Genomic DNA, 23,760 nt, shown 5'->3' on the forward strand with positions numbered 1-23,760 from the left:
GTAAAAAAAAAAAAAAAAGACCATATAAACAGACCATATAAAATACCAAAAATAACGATTTTTGTTTTAATTCTGCCAATGAAAACACTGCAACGTGCAAAGAAACAATAAAATCAGAAATGGCCTTTCATTGTCAGCACTTGATCCTTTTATGCTAAACTGGTTTCTCGTGTATACATCTTTTTTTAAATTATTATTATTAAAGAACCCCAAACCGCATTAAAAATACAAACAGGCTATATACTATAATAATTGCATATTTGTTAGTTTTATGTAGCCTATAAATAAAAGGGATTTCGCCTAGGGCGTCAAATTGGCTAGAAACGGCCCTGCATTTAGCTACCAGTTTTAGCTACTTTCAATTGAAAGCAGTTGGCAACACTGGTGAATACATCGATTTCCGCCAAGTATACACATTTTTCGACTAAAAGCCAAAATGGACGTTGTTAAGAGAAGCCCTGTGATCACATATGTTCAGGTACGTGTCTCGTTATTCTATTCGAAATTTCGATAACAACCCATTAATTTTGCACTTGTGACAGAAATTAAGAAATTATTGTCATTATGAAGATCTATCTAATGATACACTGATCTCAAAATTAAATAAGAATTAATAATTATTTTGTAAATGTTATTTTAACAGCTGCCAGAAAAGGCCCAACTTCATAATCTTAAAAAAAAAAAGCACCGTTTTGTCGGGGCTGAACGCAGCCCTGCTAGTGTGTTGTACATCCCAAACATAACCAGAAGAGGGTGACAGAGACAAAGTAATACACACAATTACTTTAAATCTCCCATCCCTTATGCTGTATACTGATTATCTAAGTCCTACTAATATATATATTTAAATTGTTTACTGTACTAGTCAAAAGTTTGGATACACTTACTATTTTCCAATATTCATATCTTTTAAGCAATTTTAAGAATCCAAGTTATTTTAATAACCTTCTATCAGGATGGCCTCTATAGTGATAAAATTTCACACTGGCTGTCAAAATCAAATCAAATAATAAGGAAGGAAAAATCAGAACAAATACATTAAAGTTTCAGCATCAAAATTTAAATCCACTGAATCACTAAATTAATATAGATCATAAAGAAAAAAAAAGCACAACCTAAGTGTCAACAAATCAGAAGTACATCAGAATATAACAATAAACTATAGAATTAACACATATTCTAATGTAAATTATATAGTTTAGCTCCAACAGACATGCCTAAAAGTTTATAGTGATCCTGATGAGCTTGATTAGCTGCTTCAAGTGTACTTCATGAGGCCGAGAGCTAAGCTCTTCTGGAAGGCCCTTCTGGAGCAGGATTGCACACCCCTGGCCCAGAGGGGTTATTTTTTGGTCACCACTAAACTGATTGTTGATATTGTTACCAACTGATAATACTGTATATAAATGATGAACAAAATACTTTTTAACAAAAATATTTTATGATCTTCCATTTTATTCATTTAATGCTTCCTGTTCATCCTTAAATAACTATAATATTGTTGTGCATAAATGAGAACACAATTGTTGTGAGGATTGCTTGCAGACCAGTAAATAAAACATTGATCCAAACTATAGTGGCCAAAACATTTGCCAAAACATATTACATCACTGTATCGTCTGAAGGCTCTCAAGAGATGAATCAGAAGATATATTTGGATTCAGTGACACAAATATCCAGTGATCTTTGCAGCATGAATGGATAAGGACCAGCATTTGTAGCAGAGTAATTTCCTTCAAAGCAGCTCATAAGTATTCAGACAGTCACTGTCCTTGTTTGCTCAGACTTTAAAGCTTTATATATACATACATACATATGCTAAATTACATGAAGGTATATTTTCAGAATTTTTAATTGTAGTGACATTTAAAATTACAGTTTTGTAAATTTCCTAGATTTTGCTTATGTTTTTGTGGTAATTTCTATTTTCAGCTTGCTCAAAACACCAAACGCAAAGCTGCCATGAGTTCTCTAAATGCAAGCTTTTCCCAGAATGTCTCCATTGTTCATCCTAAATACTTTTTCATTGTTGGACTTTCAGGCATACCGTACAGCAGTTATTACTATATATTCTTATTTAAATATTTTTTGATGCGTTAAACAGAATAATAATTACCGTGTTTTATTATATATAATCCTATACAATTGTTTATATTCACTTGGTGCTTGAAATGAAAGTACACAGACATTCTGTGTCACATAATAGACAAACAATAAATTTATTGAAATACCATATCATGGTATGCACAAATGAGAACAGAAAGAGCAGTGGTTGTGAGGAATAAAAAATTGTTCCAAAATAGTGACAAAAACATTTACTACAACATATAAGTATTACATCACTGTGTTGTCTGAAGGCTCTCAAGAGATGAATCAGAAGATATATTTGGATTCAGTGACACAAATATCCAGTGATCTTTGCAGCATGAATGGATAAGGACCAGCATTTGTAGCAGAGTAATTTCCTTCAAAGCAGCTCATAAGTATTCAGACAGTCACTGTCCTTGTTTGCTCAGACTTTAAAGCTTTATATATACATACATACATATGCTAAATTACATGAAGGTATATTTTCAGAATTTTTAATTGTAGTGACATTTCAAATTACAGTTTTGTAAATTTCCTAGATTTTGCTTATGTTTTTGTGATCATTTCTATTTTCAGCTTGCTCAAAACACCAAACGCAAAGCTGCCATGAGTTCTCTAAATGCAAGCTTTTCCCAGAATGTCTCCATTGTTCATCCTAAATACTTTTTCATTGTTGGACTTTCAGGAATACCGTACAGCAGTTATTACTATATATTCTTATTCATGATTTATTTTATTACTGTAATTGGGAACTCTATAGTGCTTCTCATTATTGCTTTTGAACGAAGCCTGCACAGTCCAAAGTACATTGGTGTGTTTAATTTGGCCTTGGCTGATATTGGTGAAACTAATGCACTGATTCCTAACATGATGAATAATTTTCTGTTTGACTCGCAGTACATCTCTTTCAATGCTTGTTTGGCAAACATGTTTTTTGTGTTCCTCTTCAGTTCTATGCAAAGTGTCACTCTTGTTGTTCTGGCATATGATCGCTTCATTGCAATTTGCCTGCCATTAAGATATCATGCTCTTGTAAACAATACCAGTATGGTTTTAGTTTTCTCAGCAGTTTGGGCATTTAATTTTTCGATTGTGGCCTTGATGGTGTCTTTGATCACCCGACTTTCATTCTGTGAATCTAATGTGATACAGAGTTATTTTTGTGATCACGGACCAGTGTTTAGGTTGGCATGTAATGACAACAGCATTAATAAGATCATTGCATTTCTTGTCTCAGCTTTATACCTTGTAGCACCATTGATCATTATATTCCTTTCATATATGGGAATTTTTCTTGCTTTAATCAAAATTACAACTTGGCAAGGGCGTTTAAAAGCTCTGAGGACCTGTTTCTCTCACCTGTTTTTAGTAGGGATATATTTCCTGCCAATTTGCTGCTCATACATTGCTGCAATATTGGTTTCTCTCACACCCAATGCAAGGGTCATCAGCACCTCTCTGGCTTATGCTGTTCCACCGATGCTAAATCCTATCATTTATGTTTTAAAGACGGCTGAAATCAAAGACATAATTCAAAAAATGCTTAAAAACAAATCTGCACCAATTAGAGAGAACATTTTTAAATGACTGAAATGTCTATTTATTTATATTTAATGATTGGGAATTAAATTACCGGTCACACTTTATTTTAAGGTCCAATTCTCGCTATTAACAAACCATTAACTATGACTTTTGCCTCAATAAACTCCTATTTTGCTGTTTAGGTAGTTGTTAAGTTTAGGTATTGGGTAGGATTAGGGATGTAGAATATGGTCATGCAGAATATGTGCTTTATAAGTACTAATAAACAGTCAATATGTTCATAATAGGCATGCTAATAAGCAACTAGTTAATAGTGAGAATTGGTCCCTATACTAAAATCTTACCAAATTACCAAATTCTAGATTTTGAAGAATGTAGGTAACAGTTGCTGGTCCCCAGAGGTCTTTATGACTTACAGTACGAATAATGTCAGTGAACAATCTTTTCATGAATGCATAATTTGAAAAATTAACTTTTGAAAGCATAATATTTGTATATATGTATTAAAATATTTAATTAAAATTGTATTTCTATTCCCTTTTGCTCATGTGAATTTCAGAAAATATAAACAGTAGGCCAATATAAATAAAATATTATAAGACTACAGACAAAAGAGGTACAGTCAAGTCTTCCCTGATTTAATGTCTATTTTTTTCCTTTGAAGTTTTCTTATTAAAACCTTCTTTACCTCATCTGTTCTCAAACAATAAATGAGGGGGTTGATCATGGGTGGTAAAAGGCTATTCATCATAATAATGACTAATCGCAAATCAGTACTGAATTTTATATTAATATTGCTTGACAAATAATTAAAACATCTGGGTAGGAAAAAAAGGGCAATTATGATGAGCTGAGGACTGCAGGTGGAGAAAGTCTTCATCCTTCCTTGAGCGCTCGATATACGCAGAACTGCCACAATGATAGCACAGTAAGAGAAAACAATTACAGCAAGAGAGCCCAGCAGTACTATCATAGCATGAATGAATGCTGGATAACTATATTCTTCTCTGTCAGTGCATGCAGGTGTTGTGATGGCAATATGATCACAGTAACAGTGCACAATGGTATTGCTCGCACAGTAAGGAAGAGGATCAGCTCGAATGATCATCATCAAGGGGCCTATCAAACCCAACAACCATGAGCCCAGGATCAGAATGAAAACATTTCTGTTTGTCATGACTATGATACCGAAGTGATAAACAGATTGCTGCATAGCGATCTATAGCCATTACTGCCAACAATCGTGCAGTGACTGAGTCAAAATAATGCACAAAAAACATCTGAAGAAAGCAGCCCATGAATGAAATGGTTCCATCTTGAAACCAGTACCTGCTGATTATCTTTGGTAATGTTGCTGTGCTGAATAGTACATCACACACAACTAGATTTATAATGAAATAATAAACAGGTTTCTGAAGGCTCCTACTCATTACAAACAATGCCAAAAATACAGCATTTCCCAAGTAAACACATAAACAAAAAACAGAAGCGCTGATACAAGGCCATAGTAATGAGGCTGAAGTCCAGGAAAGCCGACTATCACAAAATCCTTTATAAAGCTGACGTTTCCCACTGACATGATGAATGAAAGTCCTTAGAACAGTTTTAGAGTTCTGAATGTACACAATACACAATTCACAATTAACATGACACAGTTTCAATAATAAAAAAGCAGACAAGTTTGATAGTGTAATCAACCAAAGATGTTTTGTTAGAGAATGATGGAATCAGCCTGTAATCAGTTGGTTGAAAACACAGAAGGCACACATTGCATACCTCTTTCATGAGGTATCATGAAGTGCATTCTGCTTCAATCACAGATATATGTGGGGTTAACAGACAAATTGTTATAAATATATAGAAGGGAATGACGTAAAACAGTTGATGCACAGGCTCCAGGTATAATCATTTCTTTCTACACTCTCAGAAGAAAAGGTCATTTAGTATGTACTAAGATAGTGATTATTTTCCTCTCCCGTGCCCTCATGGAGCGTGGGAAAAAGAAGCCATTGGCCTTATTACAGTCAGTGTACCATCAGAATGATTCTTGAAAGTGATATTTCAAGGTAAAAAACTTACATACATTTATACAGGCATATTAGTACCTAAATGGTAAATATTAGTACCTTTTGAAAGGGTACTGCCCAGTGACAGTTTTTGTACCATTTTTTAAACATTTATTATACTTATTATTAGTAGTAGTAGTTGTAGAAGTAGTATTGATCATTGGTTATGAACTAAAAATGTATAAATTATCTTTTAAATATTGTTCTTAATTTAGCACTTGGTGCTGATGGGAATGTTTTTAATGAGATTTTGTATACAATTTTATAACTGTAGTCTTAATCTGATGGCACACATACTCTCGTGTCCTGTAGGTACACACGTATTGAACATTAACCTCCTGGGAACTTTGACTTTCAGGAGTTCAAAGTTCAGCTTGAGTGTCTTTCAAATAATGTGAGAGCATAAAAAGGCAATCAGATTACTGCTTTACATGATCTTCAGTTTATCTTTTGAAATACAAACAGACATTGTATCATAAAAAACCTAATGATGGGTGCCATTTCCCCATAGTCTTCATTTGCAACTTGTTTTTTCACTATTCCTAATGAGTGCATACCTTTGTGAATGTGCCGTCGTTAGCAAACATACGTTAGCAAACAACAGTTTCTAAGGTGGCATAGTTTGTTAACAAAGCCTCTGTTGACATAATCAAGTATACTACATGACAATGTATGTACACAGAGAAATGATTTTACACAAACAACAACTTCTGTTCTTACTGAAAATAGTTCCCCTATAGACACTCAAACTGCAAAATCCTTGTGATTTAGAAATAAAATGATTAATATCAGAATTTAAAATGTTTAATTTTGTGATTTAAAAAAATGAGCAACTTTACAAATGGCTCTTCTATAGAATTTAATTATTTTAGTTTTTTGTAAATTATCATGATAACTTTACCTTTTTGATGCAACAATCTAATCAACAAAATATATATTAAACCTTTGTCATAGATAAAAACAAAATGGTACAAAAGAACATCTATGTAATGTGTAATGCTTTATTGTTTTAAGATAAAATTAATCAGTAAACAAATCAGTGTAAGATAAAAATATGGTATTTATATCACTAAGTGAATTCTTAGCTGAGAATGAAGGTCATTGTAAAATGAATATTTAATTATCTCACATAATATAAGGATATTTTGCACTCCAGAGAGATCATTATAATGGCCATGTGGGACAAATAGCGATAATAGCAATAACACACACACACACAGTCACTGACATACGCAGAATCCAGCCTTGATCCAACCCAATTGAGGTTTTTATTTTTACATGTTAGGTTAAAGCAAGCTTTTTCACATCATTTGCTTCAAAAAACTTTAATCAAAACTTCCAAAGAAACCAGTATTTTCCCAAAAATATCTGAATATGAATTTACTTAAAGATTTTTATCCATCATTTTTTTTCTTGTTTTACAGTTTGTTGTAATTTCAGAAAAGGAGGACAAAGCATATATTGCATCACTGTATTCATGCTCTCATGAGATGTGTCAGCAGATATAAATTGGAATACACTGACATACTGAATAAGGACAAGCAAGATTTAAAGCAGTGCGTGCTTGTATCTACCATACACATTTTAGCTTTTTGCTGAAAGTGTATTTGTATTTCTATGATTCATATATTTCACAAAGAAAAACAGAATATGTATGTATGTAGGCTACCTATTAAAAGAATAAAACGTAGGCCTATTAAAAATCACAAAAAATGAAGAGACACAGTAGAATTTAAATACAGTTCCCTTCAATAAATTAGCAGCAAAAATGTCCTTTCATATTCAATGTAACACATTTTTGATTTGTTTTTGTTTGTGTTTTCCCCCCACACTGACTCTGTTGTGATCTATGTAAAGGCCCCGCCCTCTTATCTGTCACGCCCAATGTGCCAATCACGGCCAACGCTTTTCATCTAATAAGTCCGAGTGTACAGCAGAAGTGCGCCAGTCGCATGTTATAACCGCAGATTTTCTTTTTTGTGGCTCCGTAATTGTAGGCCTACTTTGCGCACAGAGTAGCCTACTTTATGTCTGTTTCTTAGATATTATGACAGGGCGCATAATAATAGGGGAAAATCCATCCTTCTGCACTGCGAAGCGGTTTCTACTCTAAACGTAGCTTGAGCAAAAACGTTCCGTGCGTACAGAAGAGACATGATCAACAGGATTGTCTTTTCCGACTGCGATTGATTTTTTATTGACTGAGGACAGTGACTTTACCTGCTGTCTTTGTCTGCGTGGAGTCTTACATAGGCTAATGAAAGCTCAGCTTAATCATATTTTACGTACGTTCGTACCTATGTCTGACGACAGTATTGAGCCTAGTTGCTTTTAAAAAACTATCCCTGAGTTTGGACCGTCAAAGCAGGGGGCAAAGAGGAGCAGGGCAGGGTTGCATCCGCCATTTTTAAGGTTTTACGCGTTCAAACCCGTAAAAAATATAATTTAAAACTTATTAATTTTTCCTGACAATTTTTTTCATACATAAATATGTAAACACTAAAAATTCAGGAACTAGCCTATATCTTAATTAATGGCAACGAATAAATGATTGAAGTAATTTAACACATTGGTAAGAAAAGGGTCATTTTGTCGTTTATTTAATATTTTTATGTGTAGAAACTGTCAAAATGAGCGTACATATAAGTGCACTGATTAGCTTCGGGCTGACTATAGGCTACTAGCTGTAATGTTCATGTTAAAATAGGCCTATAAGCGACAATAGATTAAAAAGATGAATAAATCCGTCATGTAGGCTACAACATCAACTCATTAATGTAATTCAATCGGATTTCCGTTTTATTTCAACTGTTAGGCTACTCCTATTCCGAAGCTTCCGTAAATGTTCAGTTTGTACTGAGGGTTTAGTTTTAACTTTTTATTGATGAAAGTTAACACTCAAAAACACTGAATTAGTAAGCTCTGCAATTGCATTCTTACTAATAAGAATTAAAATTAAATTAGAGAGCTCTACAGTTCAATTCTTACGAGTAACAATGCCAATTAGAGAGCTTTCTAATTCGGTTCTTACTAATAAAAATGAAATTACAGATCTCTCTGATTAATTATAATTATAATTTTTACTAGTAAGAACTGAATTGCAGAACTCTGTAATTTAATTGTTACAAGTAAAAATGCAATTACGACGAGTAATGCTGGGAACATTTTAAACTGAAACAGCTTGCCATATAAGTGGGTGTGGAGACCACAAATGTGTGTAGAACTTTTCGTTACCCGATGGGACACGATTATAGAGTTATAAAAACGCAAGTGTTTACAGAGCTTTATTTTGATTTTGATTTGATTTTAATACTTTGCATTTAATATAAACTTTTAAATGTCTGTTCAGTTATCCCCATAACAGATTACACAATTTAGTAATTGTGGTGCATCTAATTAAGTGATAAAAAGCAGTTGCAAATGTTATACAAAATACGCACGCATCTTTGCAACAATAAAATGTGCAACACGTTATGTTTTACTACCAAATTAAATGTAATATGTAATTATTTATTAATATTTAATTTACACTGGACAGGTTTCCATGACATCCATTTCCAAGATCTCGGAAAAAAAGTTATGCGATTTATTTCCAGAACATGATGCATGATAGGATACGCTTAGCCTTGAATACCACTTCGGAGTGTGGATTTAGTGTGTGTTAAGGGCACTGTGCTTTGTCATTTTTAAGACCTGGCAAGTGTGGGTATTTGGACAGACGCATGGTCTACTGTAACTCTAGCCAAAGGATTCCAAGGACGAAAAAAAAGGATTAATTAAAGGCTGCAAAAAAAGGCTGCATTAATTATGTTAAATATTTTTTGATGCGTTAAACAGAATAATAATTACCGTGTTTTATTATATATAATCCTATACAATTGTTTATATTCACTTGGTGCTTGAAATGAAAGTACACAGACATTCTGTGTCACATAATAGACAAACAATAAATTTATTGAAATACCATATCATGGTATGCACAAATGAGAACAGAAAGAGCAGTGGTTGTGAGGAATAAAAAATTGTTCCAAAATAGTGACAAAAACATTTACTACAACATATAAGTATTACATCACTGTGTTGTCTGAAGGCTCTCAAGAGATGAATCAGAAGATATATTTGGATTCAGTGACACAAATATCCAGTGATCTTTGCAGCATGAATGGATAAGGACCAGCATTTGTAGCAGAGTAATTTCCTTCAAAGCAGCTCATAAGTATTCAGACAGTCACTGTCCTTGTTTGCTCAGACTTTAAAGCTTTATATATACATACATACATATGCTAAATTACATGAAGGTATATTTTCAGAATTTTTAATTGTAGTGACATTTAAAATTACAGTTTTGTAAATTTCCTAGATTTTGCTTATGTTTTTGTGGTAATTTCTATTTTCAGCTTGCTCAAAACACCAAACGCAAAGCTGCCATGAGTTCTCTAAATGCAAGCTTTTCCCAGAATGTCTCCATTGTTCATCCTAAATACTTTTTCATTGTTGGACTTTCAGGAATACCGTACAGCAGTTATTACTATATATTCTTATTCATGATTTATTTTATTACTGTAATTGGGAACTCTATAGTGCTTCTCATTATTGCTTTTGAACGAAGCCTGCACAGTCCAAAGTACATTGGTGTGTTTAATTTGGCCTTGGCTGATATTGGTGAAACTAATGCACTGATTCCTAACATGATGAATAATTTTCTGTTTGACTCGCAGTACATCTCTTTCAATGCTTGTTTGGCAAACATGTTTTTTGTGTTCCTCTTCAGTTCTATGCAAAGTGTCACTCTTGTTGTTCTGGCATATGATCGCTTCATTGCAATTTGCCTGCCATTAAGATATCATGCTCTTGTAAACAATACCAGTATGGTTTTAGTTTTCTCAGCAGTTTGGGCATTTAATTTTTCGATTGTGGCCTTGATGGTGTCTTTGATCACCCGACTTTCATTCTGTGAATCTAATGTGATACAGAGTTATTTTTGTGATCACGGACCAGTGTTTAGGTTGGCATGTAATGACAACAGCATTAATAAGATCATTGCATTTCTTGTCTCAGCTTTATACCTTGTAGCACCATTGATCATTATATTCCTTTCATATATGGGAATTTTTCTTGCTTTAATCAAAATTACAACTTGGCAAGGGCGTTTAAAAGCTCTGAAGACCTGTTTCTCTCACCTGTTTTTAGTAGGGATATATTTCCTGCCAATTTGCTGCTCATACATTGCTGCAATATTGGTTTCTCTCACACCCAATGCAAGGGTCATCAGCACCTCTCTGGCTTATGCTGTTCCACCGATGCTAAATCCTATCATTTATGTTTTAAAGACGGCTGAAATCAAAGACATAATTCAAAAAATGCTTAAAAACAAATCTGCACCAATTAGAGAGAACATTTTTAAATGACTGAAATGTCTATTTATTTATATTTAATGATTGGGAATTAAATTACCGGTCACACTTTATTTTAAGGTCCAATTCTCGCTATTAACAAACCATTAACTATGACTTTTGCCTCAATAAACTCCTATTTTGCTGTTTAGGTAGTTGTTAAGTTTAGGTATTGGGTAGGATTAGGGATGTAGAATATGGTCATGCAGAATATGTGCTTTATAAGTACTAATAAACAGTCAATATGTTCATAATAGGCATGCTAATAAGCAACTAGTTAATAGTGAGAATTGGTCCCTATACTAAAATCTTACCAAATTACCAAATTCTAGATTTTGAAGAATGTAGGTAACAGTTGCTGGTCCCCAGAGGTCTTTATGACTTACAGTACGAATAATGTCAGTGAACAATCTTTTCATGAATGCATAATTTGAAAAATTAACTTTTGAAAGCATAATATTTGTATATATGTATTAAAATATTTAATTAAAATTGTATTTCTATTCCCTTTTGCTCATGTGAATTTCAGAAAATATAAACAGTAGGCCAATATAAATAAAATATTATAAGACTACAGACAAAAGAGGTACAGTCAAGTCTTCCCTGATTTAATGTCTATTTTTTTCCTTTGAAGTTTTCTTATTAAAACCTTCTTTACCTCATCTGTTCTCAAACAATAAATGAGGGGGTTGATCATGGGTGGTAAAAGGCTATTCATCATAATAATGACTAATCGCAAATCAGTACTGAATTTTATATTAATATTGCTTGACAAATAATTAAAACATCTGGGTAGGAAAAAAAGGGCAATTATGATGAGCTGAGGACTGCAGGTGGAGAAAGTCTTCATCCTTCCTTGAGCGCTCGATATACGCAGAACTGCCACAATGATAGCACAGTAAGAGAAAACAATTACAGCAAGAGAGCCCAGCAGTACTATCATAGCATGAATGAATGCTGGATAAATATATTCTTCTCTGTCAGTGCATGCAGGTGTTGTGATGGCAATATGATCACAGTAACAGTGCACAATGGTATTGCTCGCACAGTAAGGAAGAGGATCAGCTCGAATGATCATCATCAAGGGGCCTATCAAACGTAACAACCATGAGCCCAGGATCAGAATGAAAACATTTCTGTTTGTCATGACTATGATGCCGAAGTGATAAACAGATTGCTGCATAGCGATCTATAGCCATTACTGCCAACAATCGTGCAGTGACTGAGTCAAAATAATGCACAAAAAACATCTGAAGAAAGCAGCCCATGAATGAAATGGTTCCATCTTGAAACCAGTACCTGCTGATTATCTTTGGTAATGTTGTGGTGCTGAATAGTACATCACACACAACTAGATTTATAATGAAATAATAAACAGGTTTCTGAAGGCTCCTACTCATTACAAACAATGCCAAAAATACAGCATTTCCCAAGTAAACACATAAACAAAAAACAGAAGCGCTGATACAAGCCCATAGTAATGAGGCTGAAGTCCAGGAAAGCCGACTATCACAAAATCCTTTATAAAGCTGACGTTTCCCACTGACATGATGAATGAAAGTCCTTAGAACAGTTTTAGAGTTCTGAATGTACACAATACACAATTCACAATTAACATGACACAGTTTCAATAATAAAAAAGCAGACAAGTTTGATAGTGTAATCAACCAAAGATGTTTTGTTAGAGAATGATGGAATCAGCCTGTAATCAGTTGGTTGAAAACACAGAAGGCACACATTGCATACCTCTTTCATGAGGTATCATGAAGTGCATTCTGCTTCAATCACAGATATATGTGGGGTTAACAGACAAATTGTTATAAATATATAGAAGGGAATGACGTAAAACAGTTGATGCACAGGCTCCAGGTATAATCATTTCTTTCTACACTCTCAGAAGAAAAGGTCATTTAGTATGTACTAAGATAGTGATTGTTTTCCTCTCCCGTGCCCTCATGGAGCGTGGGAAAAAGAAGCCATTGGCCTTATTACAGTCAGTGTACCATCAGAATGATTCTTGAAAGTGATATTTCAAGGTAAAAAACTTACATACATTTATACAGGCATATTAGTACCTAAATGGTAAATATTAGTACCTTTTGAAAGGGTACTGCCCAGTGACAGTTTTTGTACCATTTTTTTAACATTTATTATACTTATTATTAGTAGTAGTAGTTGTAGAAGTAGTATTGATCATTGGTTATGAACTAAAAATGTATAAATTATCTTTTAAATATTGTTCTTAATTTAGCACTTGGTGCTGATGGGAATGTTTTTAATGAGATTTTGTATACAATTTTATAACTGTAGTCTTAATCTGATGGCACACATACTCTCGTGTCCTGTAGGTACACACGTATTGAACATTAACCTCCTGGGAACTTTGACTTTCAGGAGTTCAAAGTTCAGCTTGAGTGTCTTTCAAATAATGTGAGAGCATAAAAAGGCAATCAGATTACTGCTTTACATGATCTTCAGTTTATCTTTTGAAATACAAACAGACATTGTATCATAAAAAACCTAATGATGGGTGCCATTTCCCCATAGTCTTCATTTGCAACTTGTTTTTTCACTATTCCTAATGAGTGCATACCTTTGTGAATGTGCCGTCGTTAGCAAACATACGTTAGCAAACAACAGTTTCTAAGGTGGCATAGTTTGTTAACAAAGCCTCTGTTGACATAATCAAGTATACTACATGACAATGTATGTACACAGAGAAATGATTTTACACAAACCCCTATAAACACTCAAACTGCAAAATCCTTGTGATTTAGAAATAAAATGATTAATATCAGAATTTAAAATGTTTAATTTTGTGATTTAAAAAAATGAGCAACTTTACAAATGGCTCTTCTATAGAATTTAATTATTTTTGTTTTTTGTAAATTATCATGATAACTTTACCTTTTTGATGCAACAATCTAATCAACAAAATATATATTAAACCTTTGTCATAGATAAAAACAAAATGGTACAAAAGAACATCTATGTAATGTGTAATGCTTTATTGTTTTAAGATAAAATTAATCAGTAAACAAATCAGTGTAAGATAAAAATATGGTATTTATATCACTAAGTGAATTCTTAGCTGAGAATGAAGGTCATTGTAAAATGAATATTTAATTATCTCACATAATATAAGGATATTTTGCACTCCAGAGAGATCATTATAATGGCCATGTGGGACAAATAGCGATAATAGCAATAACACACACACACACAGTCACTGACATACGCAGAATCCAGCCTTGATCCAACCCAATTGAGGTTTTTATTTTTACATGTTAGGTTAAAGCAAGCTTTTTCACATCATTTGCTTCAAAAAACTTTAATCAAAACTTCCAAAGAAACCAGTATTTTCCCAAAAATATCTGAATATGAATTTACTTAAAGATTTTTATCCATCATTTTTTTTTCTTGTTTTACAGTTTGTTGTAATTTCAGAAAAGGAGGACAAAGCATATATTGCGTCACTGTATTCATGCTCTCATGAGATGTCAGCAGATATAAATTGGAATACACTGACATACTGAATAAGGACAAGCAAGATTTAAAGCAGTGCGTGCTTGTATCTACCATACACATTTTAGCTTTTTGCTGAAAGTGTATTTGTATTTCTATGATTCATATATTTCACAAAGAAAAACAGAATATGTATGTATGTAGGCTACCTATTAAAAGAATAAAACGTAGGCCTATTAAAAATCACAAAAAATGAAGAGACACAGTAGAATTTAAATACAGTTCCCTTCAATAAATTAGCAGCAAAAATGTCCTTTCATATTCAATGTAACACATTTTTGATTTGTTTTTGTTTGTGTTTTCCCCCCACACGGACTCTGTTGTGATCTATGTAAAGGCCCCGCCCTCTTATCTGTCACGCCCAATGTGCCAATCACGGCCAACGCTTTTCATCTAATAAGTCCGAGTGTACAGCAGAAGTGCGCCAGTCGCATGTTATAACCGCAGATTTTCTTTTTTGTGGCTCCGTAATTGTAGGCCTACTTTGCGCACAGAGTAGCCTACTTTATGTCTGTTTCTTAGATATTATGACAGGGCGCATAATAATAGGGGAAAATCCATCCTTCTGCACTGCGAAGCGGTTTCTACTCTAAACGTAGCTTGAGCAAAAACGTTCCGTGCGTACAGAAGAGACATGATCAACAGGATTGTCTTTTCCGACTGCGATTGATTTTTTATTGACTGAGGACAGTGACTTTACCTGCTGTCTTTGTCTGCGTGGAGTCTTACATAGGCTAATGAAAGCTCAGCTTAATCATATTTTACGTACGTTCGTACCTATGTCTGACGACAGTATTGAGCCTAGTTGCTTTTAAAAAACTATCCCTGAGTTTGGACCGTCAAAGCAGGGGGCAAAGAGGAGCAGGGCAGGGTTGCATCCGCCATTTTTAAGGTTTTACGCGTTCAAACCCGTAAAAAATATAATTTAAAACTTATTAATTTTTCCTGACAATTTTTTTCATACATAAATATGTAAACACTAAAAATTCAGGAACTAGCCTATATCTTAATTAATGGCAACGAATAAATGATTGAAGTAATTTAACACATTGGTAAGAAAAGGGTCATTTTGTCGTTTATTTAATATTTTTATGTGTAGAAACTGTCAAAATGAGCGTGCATATAAGTGCACTGATTAGCTTTGGGCTGACTATAGGCTACTAGCTGTAATGTTCATGTTAAAATAGGCCTATAAGCGACAATAGATTAAAAAGATGAATAAATCCGTCATGTAGGCTACAACATCAACTCATTAATGTAATTCAATCGGATTTCCGTTTTATTTCAACTGTTAGGCTACTCCTATTCCGAAGCTTCCGTAAATGTTCAGTTTGTACTGAGGGTTTAGTTTTAACTTTTTATTGATGAAAGTTAACACTCAAAAACGTAATAACGTAATTAACTTAGTGCCCACGCTACAGCTAAACTAAATGGCTTCAGTGCAAACATAGCGGAGTTTATATAGTAACTTGTACTGAACAGTAGGGTAACGTCTTGTTTACGTTCTCGTTGTTTACGTGAAATAGTTTAGATAATTGTGTAAAATACTGTGAGAATTTTCCCCTCACACTCTTAGCCTATTATTTCTGATTTCAGCAGGACGAAACATCAAAGAAAAAGCTGCCATGTATATCTTAAATGCCAGTTTTTCCCAAAATATCTCTGTTTTGCATCCTGAATACTTTTTCATCAGTGGACTTTCAGGTATACCATACAGCAGCTATTACTATATGTTCCTGTTTTTCATTTATATTGTTGCTGTGATTGGGAACTCTATAGTCCTTCTCATTATAGCCATTGACGGGAGTCTGCACAGTCCAAAGTACATTGGTGTGTTTCATTTGGCCTTGGCTGATATTGGTGAAACTAATGCACTGATTCCTAAAATGATGAAGACTTTTCTTTTTGAGTCACAGTACATCTCCTACAATGCTTGTTTGGCAAACATGTTTTTTGTTTACTTCTTTAATACAATACAGTGTGTCAGCCTTGTTGTCTTGGCATTTGATCGCTTTGTTGCTATTTGCTTGTCACTAAGATATCACGCCATTGTAAATAATGCTGTCATGTGTTCTGTTTTCTCAATAATGTGGATGCTTAGCACTTTTCTGGTGGGCTTGACAGTATCTTTGGTCACTCGACTTTCATTCTGCAAGTCCAATGAGATACAGAGTTATTTTTGTGACCATGGACCAGTGTATAGAATGGCATGTAATGACAACAGCGTGAATTCATTTATGGCAAAACTCAACACAGCTGTCTACTTTGCTGCTCCGCTGATAATATTCCTGTCTTACCTTTGCATTTTTTTCGCTTTAAGTAAGATTACAACATGGGGAGGGCCGTATTAAGGCCCTGAAGACCTGTGTTTCTCACCTGTTGTTAGTTGGAGTGTGTTTCCTTCCCATAATCTGCACATATATCGCTGCAATCATGCTTTCTCTGTCTCCCAATGTGAGAGTCATCAGTACATCTCTGGCATATGCTGTTCCACCGATGCTAAATCCCATGATATATGTCTTAAACACAGCTGAAGTTAAGAACTTCATCCAAACAGTGATTTAAAAAAAAGTCTGCATCCATTGACCAGGGTATTTCAGATTGATAACAAAATGTTTGTTCGTTCCTCTTCTCAAAGAAGTTGTTCATTTTATGTATTCATTGCACGTTTAATGCACACATCTTGTTGTAAATAAGCAAGATACAGCTGAACTTTATTAAATTAAAGAGAAAAAGAATGACTGCAAGTAGGGCATGTATACTGTCATTTTATGGTTTGTACTGCCATCATCACTACATGCTGAATATGATTAACATTGATTTTGTTGTTTCACATGGGTATGTGAGCTATTACTGTCTGTTCTGTATTTTTATGGCACACTGAAATAAATGAATAACCTACAACTGTATGAATATTATGTGTAGGCTATATGTATAACTGAGTGAATATTATGTGTATGTACTTAAAGAGCTATATAACATAAAGCTGCTACTCTTAGTTTTTCATAGTCTTCTATTAGGAATAATCAGGCCTCTTATTTTTTAAAGTGATTGTCATTCATCCGTTTGTCTGCAAAACTGAGAAGTATGGGAAATGTATACGTATCTATTATAGCATCTTGTTGATTTCTTTGCATTTCAGTATTAATTTAGCCCGCTAGCATCGCCAGCGTGGTTGCCGCTAACCTCGCTTACATTACAAATACACACACATTACCATTGTTTTACTCACTGTTACTTGCTTTAATGGCGGATGTGTGTCTACCTTTGAGTGCAGGTGAGGACACGTTCAAGCTGCATTCGGTGCAGCTCGAGCTGGAGGCCGTGGAGAAGCAGATCCGCGACCTGTTGGTGAGGCAGACCCAGCTGAGAGAGCAGAGAGCCGCGCTGGAATCATCCCAGGCTGACGCTCACAAGTCCGAGGTAAGTATACAGCGCGCTGCTAATTCTCCCACCACCTCTACTCCGTGTGTTTCTCTGCACAGGACCGGTGCACCCGGTCTCTTCCCAGATGTTCTTCACTCCGGCGCCGGGACACCACGGACCCTGGGTGCAGCCGCAGCGGAAGACGCGAGCCAGGCCCCGGGCGACGACCTCTCCCCCTCCGGTCTTCGAGATCTCCACCCGGAATGACTTGACTATTAATTGTAACACAAATTTGAATTAAAAAAATTTTCTGTTATTTTTGTCTGTTTGTGAAGCTGCAATCATAATCCCATTTAGTTGGGTCTATTTATGAATTTTGTTCAAATCTAAAATAATATCTAAAATAATTCATATAAAATAGTTCACTAAAAGTCCTTTTGTATGGTAGCAGTACTTTTTGTTTTAGTTTTCTCCTTTGGATTAAACATGTCTGCTTTTAATTTGTAAATAGCTTTTGATAAAATGTATTGAATATACGTGAATGCATTCAAGGTTTAAACTTTTTTTAAATTAAATGAAAAAGTTTTTTTTTTTTAAGAAATATGTATGTTATACTGCTAAAATAAATAAATACCGGTAATTTTCTGCTAGGACATTTCCCTTAACCATAAAATGCAGGTAAAACACCTGAAATTAATGCAGAAAATTCTTTCATATTAATCCAGTACATGCTGCAGTGTATTTTTTAGTGTACGTACGAAAAATATATATGAATTCTGCAAAACTATCCTAAACTATCCTAAACCTTTAGATTAAAAGGTTTTTAACCCAATAAAGCCTGACATAAAATAATTAAATAATAGCCAGAATTTTTATTTTTTTTTATTATTATTATTATTATTTTATGGAACAGCATATTGAAAGAAAAAATAAATAAATAAATTGCATATGTCTTTTGTTGAGTATTTGATACATCAGGCCTTTATGGCTCATACAGTATGATATAGGAGAATATGGTCGCCGTGATTTTGCCAAGTAAGACATGTTCCTGGATCAACATCTTTTGTTGATCCTGGATCAACATAACTGTCCAAAAATATAGACTTAACCCAATCCCTACCCCTAAACCTAACCCTACCCATAATTTATTCCTAAAAACAGTGTGAAATGATAGTTGATTAACAAGGGTGTAGAAGTACCTAACCCTAATTTGTAAGCCTAAAACAGATATTTCCTGAAAAGTTATCCCTCAATTCTGATTGGTTGATACGAATGTTGGATCCAACAAGGATGTTGATCCAGGAACATGTTGTACTTGGTGAAATCACAGTCACCAGGAGAATATGGAGCTCTTACTCAAAGAGAGAGAAAACACCTCCGTTTTATTCAGAGGCCCAAACTGAGCTGCAGATGCTGATATTTATATGACCAGAAAGTAAGTTAAAATTCTGATAGCTTGTAAGGTAAATCAGTGAGATCTTTATAAAAGTAGTAGACTGCTTACATTAAAGACAAATAAATATCAATTAACACTCTTTATCTCCCAGTAATATTTACATGCATAGTTTTTATTTTGGGGGGCAAAACATATAAAGCAATGCGATACAAGGATGATTGAGCAATAAGATAAACATTCCTCAAAAGCCTGATGTATCATATTTGAAACTCATATTTTAACATCTATTTTTTTAATTATGTATGGATAATCAAGAAAACAAGTTGCTTCAATCTAGTAATGTTAATCTTAGTTAAATTAGTTATTTATATTTTTTACATTTATTCATTTAGCAGATGCTTTTATCCAAAGCGACTTACAATTGAATTATTCTGATGTTTATTTTATAAAAATTTGTAAAGAATTCACAGCAAAAAGATACAGTACCATAACCTGAAGCTGGCCATTTTTGAATTGTACTAAAAGGCCTTTTACTTGCTTAAAAAAAAGGTTTAAACTATCAATCAGATGACAGAAGGCATGCAGTAGATCGTGCACAAAGGTTTTTCAACAAAGATTTGATTGTGTTGATAATTTCAGTTGAACAAAATTCAATTTAACAAAGATGTTAATCCTCTACATGATGAAATAGTCCCACTGGAACAAAAGATCAAATGAAAGTGGACCTGAGAACTTCTCCATGGAGAATATTTAGAGGTCTCCAGGTCCAATCCCCAAGTATAATTCAAGCTAATGATTTAATACAATTATGCACATTTCCCATGCTTGTTTTTAATTAAGTAAACAACAGTCTTATACTTCTGGACAGTATTAATGAAAACGTTAACCATATTTTGGAGGGTCACTTGGTAGTTTAATAATGGAAAAAAAAAAACAGTCTTTAGTATTTATCAATAAAGTACGGAATTTATTTCGCTCTCATTGTTCGTTATTATTGTGAACATTACTGAATCTTTAGCTGTAATCATACAGGCTGATGTACAGTGAATAGCAGGGATGAGTAAATGGCACAGTCTGCCAATCAAGCAGCTACCTTGCCACAATAACACCCACTAATGAGTCTTGTTTCCCCAAATTCTACCCGTTTTATCCTCTTGATGAGCTGAAACCCTTTTGCGGATGAAGCCCTAAAGTAACACAACCCTTTAGTATTCTCAGGGGCAGGGCCGTTTCTAGCCAATTTGACGCCCTAGGCGAAATCCCTATTGCCCCCCCCCAAAATTGTATATATATATATAAATTATTTTCAGACACCAGTTGCTTGTCACATTCAAACTGGTTGTCATAGTAACGAGACTAATTTGTGGAGATTTAGTGCATTGAGTTCCACAAATCTGAATGTATTATTTGTAAATTAGTGTTACCTTGCCAAAGCACTGACAGAGCCCACTGATCTGATGTCGTTGTTGAGCGCTCCAGATGCGAACTTTAAATGCAACAATCAGGCAGCACTCTGATCTAGTGGCATACAGGCATCGTCAGATTGACAGTACTCTAGCCTAATAATGTTGGGGGATCCAGTGGGGGCGGCAGTCATATTTCAGGGTGACCGTGCCACTCTTTATCACAACCCTGCTAAAAGTGCCAGTACGTGCGCTCATTGGCGCCCCTTCAGCTGGTGGCGCCCTAGGCGACCGCCTAGCTCGCCCATGCCTAGAAACGGCCCTGCTCAGGGGCACTGCACATCATTACAGCATTGAACTTTGAACTTCACACACAAACGCACATAATTCAATCGATTGAGTTTCTATCAGAGGAAAAATTGCCAAGCATACATGGGGCCATGCCAGCCTATATACATGTTTCACGAGTTCACACTTACATATAATTAAATAAAGGTTATGCGTATTTGGCGTGCTGTCCAGGGAGAGAGCTCCGAGCTCGGTAAGACTCCCAAAAGCGCTCCCCCGAGTGCTTCTCCCCGTGCTGGAGTAGAAACTGGCTGAAGGTGCGGGGTCAGGGAGGCGGAGGGATGCTGAAAGTCGAGAGATAACAAAGGTAGGACGTACTTGGTTATTTATAGGAGTTTTCTCTTGTGCCGATTGGATAAATGGTGTAATCACTAATGATGAACTGGCCGTGTTAATTATCTGTGCGTGCTCCTCCCGAAATTTGTTTATAAAACATCACATAGAGAGGCATTTATATACACATACAGATCTGACATTTGTACACTGGAAAAATGAATGGACTAGCAAGCCAAGTGATATACTGAGAAGAAGAGCAAATCTGCAGAGAAACCTTTGTGATTGAAAAGAAATGATGGTGGACATTATTTATTAGGTGCCACGTAATCAATTCAAGGGAATATGCCACAGAATGATTGATTTATTTGATTATTTGGTTGATTGCTAAAGTTTGCTATTAATATTATTATTTTGCTACAAAGGACCATGCCCTCTCAAAATTTCTGAGTTTGTGATATGCTGGTGGTATATATGTTTGTTTGCGATGCTTGCTAACACTGCAAATATACAGTATGTTTTGTTGCCACAGACAAGCGTTTGCACCAACCCATGTACATTTTCCTTTGCAACTTGGCTTTAGTGGACATGTTGTAAGGCAGCAGTGCCTGTCCAAGTATGATCGGTATCCTTATCATTGGTTATAAAGCCATATCTTATATCCCTTGCGTTCTTCAGATGTATGATATTGCTTTCCATTTAGGTTCTGTAATGGAGATGTTTGCAATCGCTAATATGGCGCTGATCCTTCTCTCATGAGAGCCACTTGTGTGAATCCAAATCCATATTTTAAAATTATCCACACAGTGACTTTTGTACTGTTGTTTGGGATATTCTCGTTCATTTGCCTGTCCTATATACGAATAGTGATCGCTGTTCTTCTGAGAATGACCTCAAAGGCCAACAAGAAGAAAATGTTTCAGATATGCTTTTCTCACTTGTTAGTAATAGTTTGTTTTTATGCTCCAATGTTCGTACAAATAGTCTTGACCCGGATTGTGTGGTTTTACAATAGGAAGGGTAGGGGGCCATCCTTGGCCCTTCTCTAGTAAATCCTTTTATATACTGTTTCAGAACCAAAGAAATCAGAAACAAAATACTTAGAATTGTGTCAAGTTGCGACTGAATAAAATCTTGATGAAACACAGACAATGTGTGACCAGTGGATTTGTTTCTAGGTCTTTCTCTAAGTAAACATGCATAAAATCATTCAAAAGTTTAAAAGATTTTGAAATGTTTTTGAAAGAAGTATATATTGCTCACAAAATGCATCATTTATTTGATATTTGGTCAAAAATACAATAAAAATAGTACTACCGTGAAATGTTATTACAATTTAAAAGAACTGTTTTCTATTTGAATATATTTTAAAAAGTAATTTCTTCCTGTGATGTAAAAGCCATCTTTAGTGCAATCTGAACCTTCAGAAATTATTCTGATATGCTGATTTGGCACTCTAAGAAATATTTCTTATCATTAGAAATGTTGAAAACAGTGGTGCTGCTTAATATGTTTGTGAAAACCATGATACATTTCTCAGGATTCTTGATGAATAGAAAGTTCAAAAGAGCAGCAATTAATTTAAAATAGAAATCCTTGTTAACATTATATCAGTTTAATGCATCCTTGCTGAATAAAAACTATTAATTACTTTAAAAAAGAAAAATAAATAAATAAATCTTACTGACCCCAAACTTTTGAATTGTAGTGTATATTCACAGTTCCTGAATAAATCAAAGATCATTAAGTAAAAAAGATCTTAAGCATCACCACAAAAACCATTACCACATACTGTATATATCATTGATGACAGAAACAACAACAACAGCTCGAATGATAAAGTCAGAAAATGATAATCTCATAACAGTACCCACATAATTTATTCAAACATCAATGCATCCTGGGAGCTTTGCAAACATTTTTGAATTTGTTTGCAAACAAATTCAAAACATTCTCTAATATGAAAATGATTGATTAAACAACTCTTTGTATGCTATTTAGAACAACATTTGGGAGAATATTGTTGATATAACAGTGTTTTTTTTCTATTGTACATTTAAAGTAATTTGGTCATTGTATAACTAGTTGGTCTTTGTAAGAAACTTCCTATCTTAATTCTTGATTTAAGATTTGAAACTGCTCTATTTCCTAAGTGAAATTGCCATGGTTACTAAACACATCGATTAGGATTCTGAGTTCGGATTTTTCTGTAATACAACCTATATCACTCTTTAGACTCCTTATTGTTGTTGTGTTGTGCATATACTTTACTACGAGTACATACAAAAGGAAGGAGACACACTATTAAAATCTTGGAGTGTCTTTAATAACTAAAATAATATAGCATTGTAATAAAGCTA

The 23,760-nt window shown here is 34.4% G+C and overlaps 2 protein-coding genes and 3 pseudogenes across 2 annotated transcripts; 3 read left to right on the top strand and 2 right to left on the bottom strand.

The window, feature by feature from the left end:
* Window positions 1–2,667: 2,667 nt before the first annotated feature.
* Window positions 2,668–3,675, top strand: LOC107757176 (olfactory receptor 1C1-like). Its single transcript, XM_016574593.1, has one exon. The coding sequence runs from the start codon at window positions 2,695–2,697 to the stop codon at window positions 3,673–3,675; it is 981 nt and encodes a 326-aa protein (XP_016430079.1). The 5' UTR covers window positions 2,668–2,694.
* Window positions 3,676–4,252: 577 nt separating this feature from the next.
* LOC107757184 (olfactory receptor 2AT4-like) lies at window positions 4,253–5,209 on the bottom strand (annotated as a pseudogene).
* A 4,887-nt stretch (window positions 5,210–10,096) lies between these two features.
* Window positions 10,097–11,104, top strand: LOC107757194 (olfactory receptor 1C1-like). The gene has a single exon (XM_016574614.1). It carries the CDS (start codon window positions 10,124–10,126, stop codon window positions 11,102–11,104), a length of 981 nt encoding a protein of 326 aa, XP_016430100.1. The 5' UTR covers window positions 10,097–10,123.
* Window positions 11,105–11,681: 577 nt separating this feature from the next.
* On the bottom strand, window positions 11,682–12,638 carry LOC107757203 (olfactory receptor 2AT4-like; annotated as a pseudogene).
* A 3,601-nt stretch (window positions 12,639–16,239) lies between these two features.
* LOC107757399 (olfactory receptor 52E8-like) lies at window positions 16,240–17,179 on the top strand (annotated as a pseudogene).
* Window positions 17,180–23,760: the final 6,581 nt, after the last annotated feature.

Source organism: Sinocyclocheilus rhinocerous, unplaced genomic scaffold (genome assembly GCF_001515625.1).
Source record: "Sinocyclocheilus rhinocerous isolate Xijiao unplaced genomic scaffold, SAMN03320098_v1.1 scaffold1152, whole genome shotgun sequence".
Taxonomy (NCBI): Eukaryota; Metazoa; Chordata; class Actinopteri; order Cypriniformes; family Cyprinidae; genus Sinocyclocheilus; species Sinocyclocheilus rhinocerous.

Excerpts from the sequence above, each read along its gene's own strand:
- LOC107757176 (XM_016574593.1), top strand. The coding sequence starts at position 2,695 with ATGAGTTCTCTAAATGCAAGCTTTTCCCAGAATGTCTCCATTGTTCAT.
- LOC107757194 (XM_016574614.1), top strand. The coding sequence starts at position 10,124 with ATGAGTTCTCTAAATGCAAGCTTTTCCCAGAATGTCTCCATTGTTCAT.